The 12,091-nt window shown below is 37.2% G+C and overlaps 1 protein-coding gene across 1 annotated transcript in view; it reads right to left on the bottom strand.

Moving 5' to 3' along the window:
- Nucleotides 1–4,384: 4,384 nt before the first annotated feature.
- Nucleotides 4,385–12,091, bottom strand: part of LOC106469623 (clathrin heavy chain 1-like) — an 85,088-nt gene continuing 77,381 nt past the window's right edge. Inside the window, exon 30 of the mRNA XM_013930124.1 lies at nucleotides 4,385–5,719. Coding sequence (XP_013785578.1) covers nucleotides 5,616–5,719 — 104 coding nt within the window. The 3' untranslated portion in view covers nucleotides 4,385–5,615. The remainder of the gene's footprint in view (nucleotides 5,720–12,091) is intronic.

Genomic DNA, 12,091 nt, shown 5'->3' with positions numbered 1-12,091 from the left:
AATATGACTGAAAATTTTCATTTCTTCTGAATAGGTGGTGTCTATTTACTTGTGACCACACACAGTTCGAAGAATTACTTAACCTTGCTCTCAAGGCTAATTACTTTGTCTTCAACGGTCAGTTACATGACCAAATAGATGGTTTGGCAATGGGGTCACCTTTAGGACCGACTCTCGCTAACATATTCCTTTGTCACTATGAGCGTTCTTGGCAAGGCACCTGTCCTGCTGAATACAAACCGGCTATATATACGTTGAAGATATGTTTTACTCTTTCCAAGCTCTACTCACATAAAACAATTTTTGGATTACTTAAATTCGAAACACCCTAACATCAATTTTACTTGTGAAACTGAAAAAAACAAACAAACAAAAACAACAACATAAAAAAACACGGTAAATTGCTTTTTCATGATATCGAAATCAACAGATTAGATAACCATTTCACACCTGTTAATCGTAAAAAAACAAATACAGGCTTACATACCGGATTCGACAGTTTTATTCCGAATTCCTTCAAACGTAACCTTATACTCAGCCTTCTCAACAGAGCATATAACATCTGTTCTAACTACCCCTCTCTTCATACCGAAATCACCACCTTACAGAACATTTTAATAAACAACGGGTTTCCCTCGCATTTTATTCAAGCCCTAACACGCAAACCCCCTTCTCACAAATTTGAACCCCGAAATAAATTATTCACTGTTGATAAATGACAATTAAGACAGATCGTTCCTTTTTTAGGTAAGCAAAGTTTCAAAGTGAAGCCAGAAATTTTAAGAATAATTAAAATGTTTTATCCACAAGTTCAACTGTAAATGATATTTAAATCACCTTCCAAAATATATTCCGATTTAAAGACCTATTATTTACCCCTATGTCACGCATTCCAGGATCGTACATAAATACACACATGGTGGCTGTAATTCCATTTACGTTGGCAAAATTATACGCCAATTACACCTGCGAACATATGGGTGTAACAAGCAGAACTGGTAAAATATAAGCAAATCCACAATTCGCACACATAGCGAAAACACCAACCACCCCGTCTTGATTATGAATTTCAAAGTCACCACATCTGGATAATCAAATATTAAACTTATAATTAAAGAAAGTTTATCTATTATAAATGAACTCCCAACCTTAAATAATAACACAAGTTCACTACAATTAACTCTGTTCTGAACACTTGTATGATATTGTTGCATTATCCTATTCGTTTATTTGGTTGTCTTTTAATCGATTTCATCTTTTTAGTCTGTGTTTTAATTACTTTTTATAAAATGTTTAAACTTGTATAAATATTTATACCTAATAACTTGCTGAAGATGGAATATGTATTTTCCGAAACGTTCAAGAATTAAATGTTTGTTACTGTACACACACGTGTCAAATGTTCATTGTTGTTGCCGTCGTTCAGTTGTTCATTATTAAAATTCGACTCCTGTAAAACGAATCTGTTGCTTATGTTAAATAACGTTTAGAATTTCGTACTTTTTAAGTGTGCTCGAGCACAGAAGAATTTTCTTATTAACGTTCTTTATGTAGCTTTGAGAATTGGTTGTTCAAAATTCATTTTGCTATTAGCTTTCACAAACTGAATACGAAGATTATTTATTTAAAGTTCATTTGTATACGAACAGAGCATAAATTGACAGTTACCTATTTGTCGAAGGTACTGGTATAATTATTTATCTATTTCAAGGACCACCTTTCAGTTTTTGAAAAAAAATAAATAAACATTTTAATTGCACACTGTAAAAGTGGGGTTTTCTTATAGCTGAAAAGCGTTCCTCACTTCTCTCTGTACTATAAAATTAAGTTACGGTTTAAACGCCGAAACATTAAAAACAAGGTAAACTAGAGATATTTTTTTACGCCACATCTCTCTTAATTTGTCCATTAAAAACTTATTCAACTCATCCTCTTCTTCAGTACCTGACGCTTACCTATACAACAGACATTAATCCATAGAAATACTAAATAACAGTAACATACAGAGGATATTAAAAGAACAGGCTAATTGACAAAAAAGTAGTTTTTGAGCATCGTAACGCAAATTGTTTTTTAGGGGTGAGACTATGAGGACTGTGGGTACACATAAGATAGAAAGCCGTTAAAAGCAGACAGATCCTCTTTTATTCCTATTCAATCGTCCTTATAAACACTTAGAATATAAAACTAAGCAGTGAATTGTTGCGTATTAACACTTAAAAGCACATCACATTTTTTAGCCGCGGCATAGCGGCTCATAGAATGGCTCCGAGTTTTTCAACTACAAACTTTTAGCTCATATCTTGACCGATTTGAGATTTAATTACGGTTTTGGACTGAGGAAGTCAACCCCTTTTCGATTGATGTATTTGACCACGCACAAGGCCTCATAGATTAATTTACTCTAATCCTATTTAAAATAAATTTAATTTGAGGGTAGGCTGGTAGAAACCCCGATGAGTAATAAAATCGAATCGAAAATACGCGCGCCCCACGCTTGGTATTTCTAGCACACACAAATATAGCTAATAAAAAGCAAAAAAAAAAAAGAAGAAAAAAATTCAAGTGCCGCGGGTATTGAGGATTCCCTTTTCTGTTTGTTTTTTTATTGTAAAGACCTACAAGTTCTTGTATGCCATTCATTTGAAAGCTGATTTTTTTTTCTTTCTTTTAATAACTTGCATTAAGTAAGGTGTGGATTCAGGTGTCTTTTAGTAAGTACCGACAACTTTTATGACTGAGAAAAAGGACATTTTTGAGGCATCAAAACAGAGAGGCAGGGGCTTGAGTTCACCAGTCACGGCCCTCCTCTGTTCACGCCACTACTAAATAAACAGGATCTCCATGCTTTAACCCATAAAATACTTAAAACTGCAAAGGATAATCTTAAACCATATCCCACAAATGTCTGAAATGAGCATTACTTTTTGCCAGCCTTACACTCCTGGCTTTAAACGTGTGTGTGTTTTTCAAGTGGGATTTTTTCTTTCCTAAGCAAATAGATACAAATAAATTTGACAAAGTTCGATAGTAAGTTTCATATATATATATTTCTTAGTGTCAAAGTTGTGAAATCATCATCAGTTTTTCTTGAACTTTGAAGTTGAGCAATGCCTTATCTTGAACAGTAAGTGAATGGAAATACGGAACGAGTGTGGTTTGAATCAATATTTCCATGGATATATTGATATTTAGCACAAAAATGACACTTTCTCTTTTCTTCATTTGTTACCAAGACTATATGATTAATGGTTATGTAAAAACTTTTATAACAAAAGAAATATAGGCTCTAGTAACTGCATAATAAATTATAACATGCGGACAGATGATAAAACCAGGAAAATGAAATACCTGCATCGTGAGATGTGTCGAAAAATTATTAATTTAACTCTGTCATTTTAAATCGTAATAATTGTGATCACTAGTTCTGGATGATAAACGTTTACGTTAGGTAAGAATATTTTGAGTTAATATTTTACATTTAGAGAATTGTTATTAAAAAAATAAAATGACACCCAACAAAAATGTTTCAGAAGACAATACTATTAAAATTACTGATTATTTAAAATGATGAGGAAAAAGGATTAGACACACTGATATAAATGGCATCACAATCGAATTCTGTAAGTTTATTCTATTCTGGGAAGTGCTTCAGTTATCTGTGTTATGAGGTTTTCAATGTCTCAAGCTTTAATCTATATTTCATTGTTTTAATAAGATGGTAATTTTTTTAGGGCCACTGTATGCTGCCAAAGGCATACAAACTACATCTCTGATCACTTATGTACAATGTATATTACTTAAAGACAATACAAATATTTAATTCTTTAAACAACTCACGAAATAAAATGTAAAAATTAAATCGATATACGTGTTTGTTTTTGAACTTCGCAAAAAGCTACACAAGGGCTATCTGTGCTAGCCATCCCTAATTTAGCAATTTAAGACTAGAGGGAAGGCAGCTAATCATCACCACCCACCACCAACTCTTGGCCTACTCTTTTACCAACGAATAGTGGGATTGACCATCACATTATAATGCTCTCATGGATGAAAGGGCAAGCATGTTTGGTGGGCCCCACAGATTGTGAGTCGAGCACCCTAACCACCTGGCCATGCCCCACCCTGATATATGTGATTCATGTGTCAAGTCTCATGAGGGAGAAGTGTAATAAAAAAAAAGTTTCTGCAAAAATTAGTTATTTCATACCTAAATAACATTATCCATCAATGATATTAATATTGGTTTGATGTGACTAACTACTTGAGAACACCGAAATATGATTTTTGCAACCATTGTCGTTATTATTGACAAGTTTGTTTTTTTCATTAAAAAAACTCAAAAATCATTCTTTAACACCAAAACAAATTAATAAAACAAAGCTGACTAATTACAGATTTATTAATTTCATGATCTCACTCTGGTGAGACTAGGATAAATGCATTAACATACACCTAACACATTGTTAGGGCTGATTAAACAATGATATTTTCAAATGTATCTAGGTAGGAAAACACAGTTAACAAAAAGAGATTAGCACGTACTTAATGGTGGTGATTGAAAAGAATGAATAATAATTTGTTTATGGAAAATATGAGGAAATAGTTTCCCTTATGGTCTTGATCTTCCATTACAGAGGTCATTATTCTAATCCACATCCAGAAATACATTTACTTTTCCACAAATCCTTTGCTATTACAGAGTTGAATAATCTAAATGTGTTGACCATACTTTAAAATCTTGAACACCTTAAACTACATGGTTAAACCTTCTACTAACAAACATTTTCTTTATTCTATATGAACCTACTGCTTTGATGTACATCAATAGATAAAATTCAAAAGCTTTAAATAGGACTTAAATTGTATACATCCTCCACTTCTCATTTCCACACGTTATAACAGAATACTTCAAAACATTGTTTTACTGTAAGATAATTAAATAATGTTTGATATTTTTGGACTATAAGGAGTTTTAAAACATAAACTATATTTCATTACAAACTGAAATCAAGATTCACAACAGTAAGAAAGGCTCAAACTATTAAAATTACAAACCTTTTGGTTTAATAACAGTAATAACAATCACGGGATTCAGATAAATACTTAGAATAAAGAATTTTGTTCCACAGTGCTTTCACAGTTTACCATATGTTCAATACAAACATTTCTAACATTACAAAATGACCAAGGCTCTAAAATTTACACATCTCAAGAATTTTGATGGTTAATTGATGAAAAAAAAAAATCTTCAGATCTTACACTTGTGCTACTGCTTGCAAAAATAACAAAACAAAGCAGTCACCTAATCTTATGGTCCTGCTCATTGCTTTAGTTAACAGTGCCCCCTGATGTTGGACACAAAACATTTCAAAATTTCATACTAAAACAAATACAGTTGATTAAATTGGGAAATCATAAAAGAAGCTTTATTTGTGGAAGAACAAATTAGTGTAAGCAATAATACCCACAATTAAAGGTTTTTAAATCTTCAACAGACAGAAAAAAATTGAGGAAGGCCTTAACTACTCCCTGAAGCAATGTTCACTCAAACTTTTAGCCTTGTGCCAGCAAGTTGTTCTTTCTGAAGTTCAGAGGAAATGGGTGGTATTGATCTACATCCCATAACCCTGGTAACCAGGTACAGACTGGTTAAAAGGCTGGTATCCTGGTCCGATCATACCTGGGCCAGCAGTCAACATTAGCTGGGGTTCAGAAGCTGAAAGGTGACGAGAAACAATTTTAAAGCATGAAAAAAAATGTTTCAATTTTTTTTTCTTTCTTTTAATGTTCTTACATGTACAATAAGTTATAAATTTTGAGTTATAAAAAACATTATAGGTAACAAGTTGTATTATTATATACTTTTTCATGTCTAAACAAATTAAATGTCTGTATTAACATAATACAACATATTGTTTTGGGACAACAAGGGACCTACTAATTCATTTTGGCTTTCCCATCCTCTAAACTAAAACTATCAAATAAATAAAATAAAATAACCTTAAAGCCAGCCCTTATCATTCATATAGTTATCAAGTTTTCTCTTAAACTTAAATTTAGTGCCTCCACAACATCCAAAGGCAACCCATTCCAGAGGCCAACCATGCTGTTAAAAAATAAAACTGTCTTGGCTGAAGATGATTTCTACTTTGCCAAACTCTATACGTGTCCTCTAGTCCTACTATTCTCAGCATCAACTGTGAAAAAAGATGATGCATGAACACTATCAATTCCCTTTCTAATTTCAAACACCTCAATCCAATCCCCTCTAACTCTTATTTTTTCAAGAGAAAACAACTTCAGGGAACTTAACGTTATAATTTCCAATAGGTACTTCTCTCCTGTCACAAGATTAGCTATTATTCTCTAGTGCTGCCCCCTATATGCAATTTATTTCTTTACAAATGCCACAAGCTTTCTGCTTCCCCCTCTATTGGAATTTAATGATTCCAACATGTCTCTCGTGTAAATTATCATGCATCATTTTCCCACCAATATGAGCATGACATACTCATGTAACACAAGGGACTCCCTCTATATGCCTCTACCAAACTATCACTTTGAGGTTTGGCAGAAGACATAAGCACCAAAGGAAAGTGGGAGGGGAGGGAAGTACCTATCGGACATACATTTTCAGTATAGGAAAATTATAACTTCTGATACAGTACATCTCTCCTCTCACAAGATTAGCTAGAATCCCACACTGAATAGGTTGCGGGACAGATGGGAGGAAATGACGGAAGTATGTATCCTCCGTAAGCGTCCAAAGGATACCCATGTAAATGAGAGAGTCAAATCTGAGGATCTGATGAAGGGAACCGCACCACTTCTGAGCCAGGTATACTCTTCGCCCATCCATGAAATGTGTAGTAGATAAAGGCGGAAAAAGAGAGGATCACATCCAAGTGGGAGATAACGGTGGCAAAACAGTGATCCTAGCCATTTAAATATATATGTAACTCAATCCCACGAAGTATGAAAGTGGGTAAAACAATAGATGTGCCTCTAGGTGTAGAGTGGCTAGGGCACAACAATAGGTTGAACAATCGCCTTTATTATTAAAAGTAGGATAACGTTTTGAGCTAGCGCTCTTCAACAGATCGTACAGTTTACAATAAAATTTCATGTGCAGAATTCAAAGAACTTGCATGCGTATTATTTTGAATGTTGAGGGTGAAAATCCAAATCTGTATGTGGAACCCATTCAGGAGGGTGCTTTCACAGTCGACCACCCCAGCGGCTTGGAACTAGAAAGTGGTAAGGACTCCCACACTCCACTAGAAGAAAGGGGGTGAGAATGCGGTGAAGAATCCAGAGCAACGTCACCATCTGAAACAGTGTAATGAGTGACCATGAAACCCAATTCTGAACAGCAGACCATACTGATTTATTCAATACAAGGCATGGGCAGCTATCCCCTTCTGCTTTACCCATGCAGTCCATGGGTGGTACAGGCAAGTTTATGAAGCAATTATATTGCAAGGTTATTCGTCTACAAGTGATCTTTTGGAACACCTCATCTCAACAGTGAGCAATGCAAAGCCATGGAAGATAAAGCACAAGTCAACATGCAGATTGCAAGTTGAAGAATACCTGGTCACGCACCACTCACCACAGAGTAAGATCCATATAATGAGTAAATGAAGCAAGGGCCCCTGAAATGAAAAGTATGAATATAAACTTACCCAGTCAAAGTCACACTGAAGCCTGAAGAACAGCCACAAGTGGAAGACAAAAGCCCAATGAAGAAGAAACTGTGATTTGGTGTAAATAAAGTGAGACAAGCATATTAGGTGTAGTCCACATGCCCTGTAGGATTTCCTACAATGCCCGACAAAGACTAGGTGTGAGGGAAAAGGTGAGGTGTCGATTCTGATGAGAAGACACCCAGAAAAATTCCAAGAGGAAGAAAACAAGGATGAATAAGCCAATCAAATCAAAAGTTTAACCCAATTGGTGAGGATGGAAGGGAAAAGATCACGAACAGAGAAAGACTGCCAAGGTATAAAGAGTCGGGAACAGATACCACTGAAGGAAGCCATGAAAGCAATATAACAACAAAGAGTATGGAATGGACACAGAAGTCTACCTGAACTGACACAAGAGTAGAGATGTGAAATAGAAGGAAGGGAAATAGGCAAAAAGAAGGAATTACCCTTCCTAGCCACCAAGGTCTTTGGGAGGAAGGAATAATTTGGATAAAGAAGAAGACAGGTAAGGTGATAAAGCATACATGAAACGTCAATGACAAACAAATCAGACCTTTGATGTCCACAGGCTAAGAGGAGAAGGATATACATTTTAAGGGAAAGGTGAAACATGGATCATGAGGAAAGTGGTTCAAATGGAGGTAAAGTGATGGAATGGAGGACCACATTAATATCCCAGTCGGGAAGAGTATGCAGTCTTTGGGGGATGACAAATCTGGAAGGAATGCATTAAATATGGTAAAGACAGAGGAAGCAAAAACTTGATGGTATTGAGAAAAATGAAAGGCATGGGATAAGGCAGCTTGATAACCAGAGAGTGAGGAGATTAAAGACCCCTGGTCAAAAAGCCATGTGAGAAACTGCCACTTGAGCTACAGTATGTAGGTCATCGGGGAATTCCAGAGTCGCAGACCAATTGCAGAACACTTTCCATTTGTGCTGATACACCTCCCTTGAAGAAGAACATATGGAATGAGCTAAAAGGAAAGTTACTCAATGTGAGAAACCTGATCTATTCGCCAAGGATCGGATAAAAGCTAAGTGTGAAGATGAAGGACATGAATGGATGGATCTAGAACCAGTGACTGAGGTTGACGAATAGAGGAGGAAGACAAAGGTAGAAGTACTGAAGGGAAAAGTTGAAGTTGTAATCATGGAAACCATGGTTGAGCTAGTTAATAAGGAGCAATCAGAAGGAATCGACATGGAGTGGTATGAATGAGAGAGATCACCCGATGAAGTAATCGGATAGGAGGATAAACAAAGAAATTTGTGGGACCAATCCTGGCTGAAGGCATTAACAGACAGAGCCCAAAGATGAGAAACCGGGGACCAAAAGAGGGGTAACTCGTGTTTGAGGTATGTGGCAAATGTATCTATATATGTATATGGAAAAACCCACTGATTACAATGCCACCAGAAAATGAGGGGATCTAAAGACCACTCTGTCGAATATATTTCATTGGGGTGGGAAAGACAATTTACTTTAAGATTGAAAGCACCCAGAATGTGACATGCAATGAAATGAACGTGGTGCATGTGGGCCCAATATAGTAGATCCACATTTGAAAACAGATGTCTCTCACCCGGATGCCCCCTTGGTGAGTGACATGTGTTACCACCATAGAATTGTCAGAATGAATCATCACTAGACAATGTCTGGCAAGAGGAAGGAAGTGATTGAAAGCCAAATGGACTGTGAGAAACCTGAGGATGTTGATATGCAAAGATTTTTTGCCTATAGACCAATGACCCGAAGCCTCCTGGTAATTGGCCCATGCACCCCAGCCCTGAACGGATGCATCCATGAAAATACGTAAATCTGGATGAGGAAGAGGAGAGGAAGCGGGATGGTTGCTGATGTATGGGTCTTGTTCAACCACCAATGCAGATCGTTCATCAGGGTAGGAGGAAGGGTAATGAGAGGCGACAAGGGATTCCAAGCAAGGTTCCATTGATCATGAAGAGCCCTGAAGAGATCACATATGTTCACGTCATTAAAGATCACATCCCCCAAACAATAGAACCTCATAGCAGAAAGTGAGGGAGCTGAAAGGGCATGGTGAATTAACAGTTCCATAGAATGAAGTCTTAGAGGAAAAGTTTGGGCCACGACTGAGATGACTGTCAAAATCAGACACTCAAGTGAATGATATATTGAGTAGGTCAGAGAAAGGACTTCTTCAATTTGATTAATCAGCCCACCCAAGCAGTCACTAGAAGGAGCTGACGAGTATGGCTGGCTGACTAGTTCAGAATGAGCCAGAAGAATCCAGCCATCCATATAATGGTGGAATCACAACCCCCAGAGCATGAAGATGGTGAGAAAAAGCTCTGACCACCCAACAGAAAACATTAGGGACAGAAGCAAGCCAAGAGGGTAGGCCACAAAATTGACAAACCACCCTGTGATGGATGGACCAAAGATATGGATGAGTGGTGATATAGGGACATGGGGATAAGCATTGGTGAAATCTATCTTGGTCATCCATAAGCCTGAAAAAAATGCCCACCATTGGGTGAGAAATAACTCCATGGTAAAATGGGGCAGTTGAACGAATAGATTGAGGCAGGACAAACCAATGGCAGGCTTCCAGTCCCTGATTTTCTTGGGAACAACAAAGAGTCTGGAATAAAACCTGGTGAAGGATGCAGAACAGGTTCAATGGCCTGCTGAGATAGTAGTTCCTGAACCACCTCCAACAGATGCTGACTGGTCATGAGATCCTGAGGCAGGGGGAAGGAAATGAATATAGGAAACGTGAGAGGTGGATGAAAAACAGGATAAAGAATCCTTCTGATAAAACTTGAAGAACCCAATGATCCTTGATGAAAGGACGCCAGTGATGATGAAAATCAGTAATCTGAGCTCCCACCAGACCATAACCCACTGGGTAGTCATCAATACTGTTGGTGACGTGACAAGTGTCATCGAAGAAAATGATGAGACGAGGCACCCCAAGAAAAAAGGACAGGCAAGTGTTGGGAAGGGGAGGGAAATGGTAACAGGTGCCATATTGGGCTCTGACGGAGACAAATGGGCAACAAGGTTGGAAAGGGTAGACTGTTGTTTTACTGATGCAACTCGTGATTCCAAAGACTTGGGAATCATGTCAAAGACGTATCGCTGTACTGGGACCATATGTAAATCCCGAATATAAGATGATGGTAAACAGATGCGAGTTCAGAAACCACATATGTAAAGCCAGAGTCAAAGATGACAAATGAGCCAATGTGGAGGAAAGAAGGGAGAGGATGTCCTCAGAAAAACCCTCAGGATTTCTGTGGAGAGCATCAGAGAGGAGATGGATAGTAGAAAGATACTGTAAAAAGAGTTGTGAGGGTAAGACAAAGCAGAAAAATTGGCATGAGTCAGACTTACAGGAGATTCAGGGGTTGCATCCCAAACAGGCAAAATGGAATCTAACAATTGTTGGTCCAGAAAATGACAGTCTGCATGATGATATGCAAGAGCAAACTGATCCAATAACCACAGGAGGTGAAGCATGCTAATCCCGTCACTTAATTGTGAGGCAAATTGGTCTGCATATACTTGAATATCCAAGGAGGAGGAAAACCAAATAAGGATGGGAAGATTGGTCATGTAGTAAGGATGGACGGGAGTCAACCAATAATCGCAAGTATAAATAACAATGCGACTGTAATAAACTGAGATTAAAGTGAAGTTAAGAAACAGTCTTAATTCTATTATATTCACTAGAAGTGAAAATAATAAAGACCACTTCGCGAGTATATAGATGATGAATGTGAAATTTTAAACAAACACATCCAAGCACAAGTGCAGCCAAACGAGAAGTAATAGTTCGGTAGAGGCATATAGAGGGAGTCACATGCATCATGTGAGTATGTCACTCTCCTACTGGTGGAGAAGTGACGCATGATGATTTGCATGAGAGACATGTGGCATGCCTAAAGAAAAAAACTTGCATATAGAGGGCAGCACTGGACGAGAATAGCTAATCTTGTGAGAGAAGTATCATATCAAAACTCTCCTCATATGACAACCCTCCATTCCAGGCACCATGCTAGTAACCCTCCTCTGAACCCTTTCCAACAATTCAATATCTTTCCAAAGGTAAGGAGCCCAAGGCTGAACACAATACTCCAAATGTGGGCTAACCAGTGACCTATATAAATGATATTACAACCTCTTTAGATTTGTATTCAATGTTTCTGAAGATACAACTTAAAATCCTATTTGCCGTGCCACTAGCAAAAGCACACTACCTGGATGGCTTAAGAGACAGATTAACCATTACATCAAAATCCCTTTCTTTCATGACACTGTTAAGGTTATTCCCATCAAAATTATGATAACCCACATATATTACCTTGCATTTATCATAATTAAAACCCAT

The sequence above is a fragment of the Limulus polyphemus genome, unplaced genomic scaffold (assembly GCF_000517525.1).
Source record: "Limulus polyphemus unplaced genomic scaffold, Limulus_polyphemus-2.1.2 Scaffold3577, whole genome shotgun sequence".
In the NCBI taxonomy this organism is placed as follows: domain Eukaryota; kingdom Metazoa; phylum Arthropoda; class Merostomata; order Xiphosura; family Limulidae; genus Limulus; species Limulus polyphemus.
The sequence above is the reverse complement of the archived record's forward strand: the minus strand, read 5'-3'. Positions and strand labels throughout refer to the sequence as shown.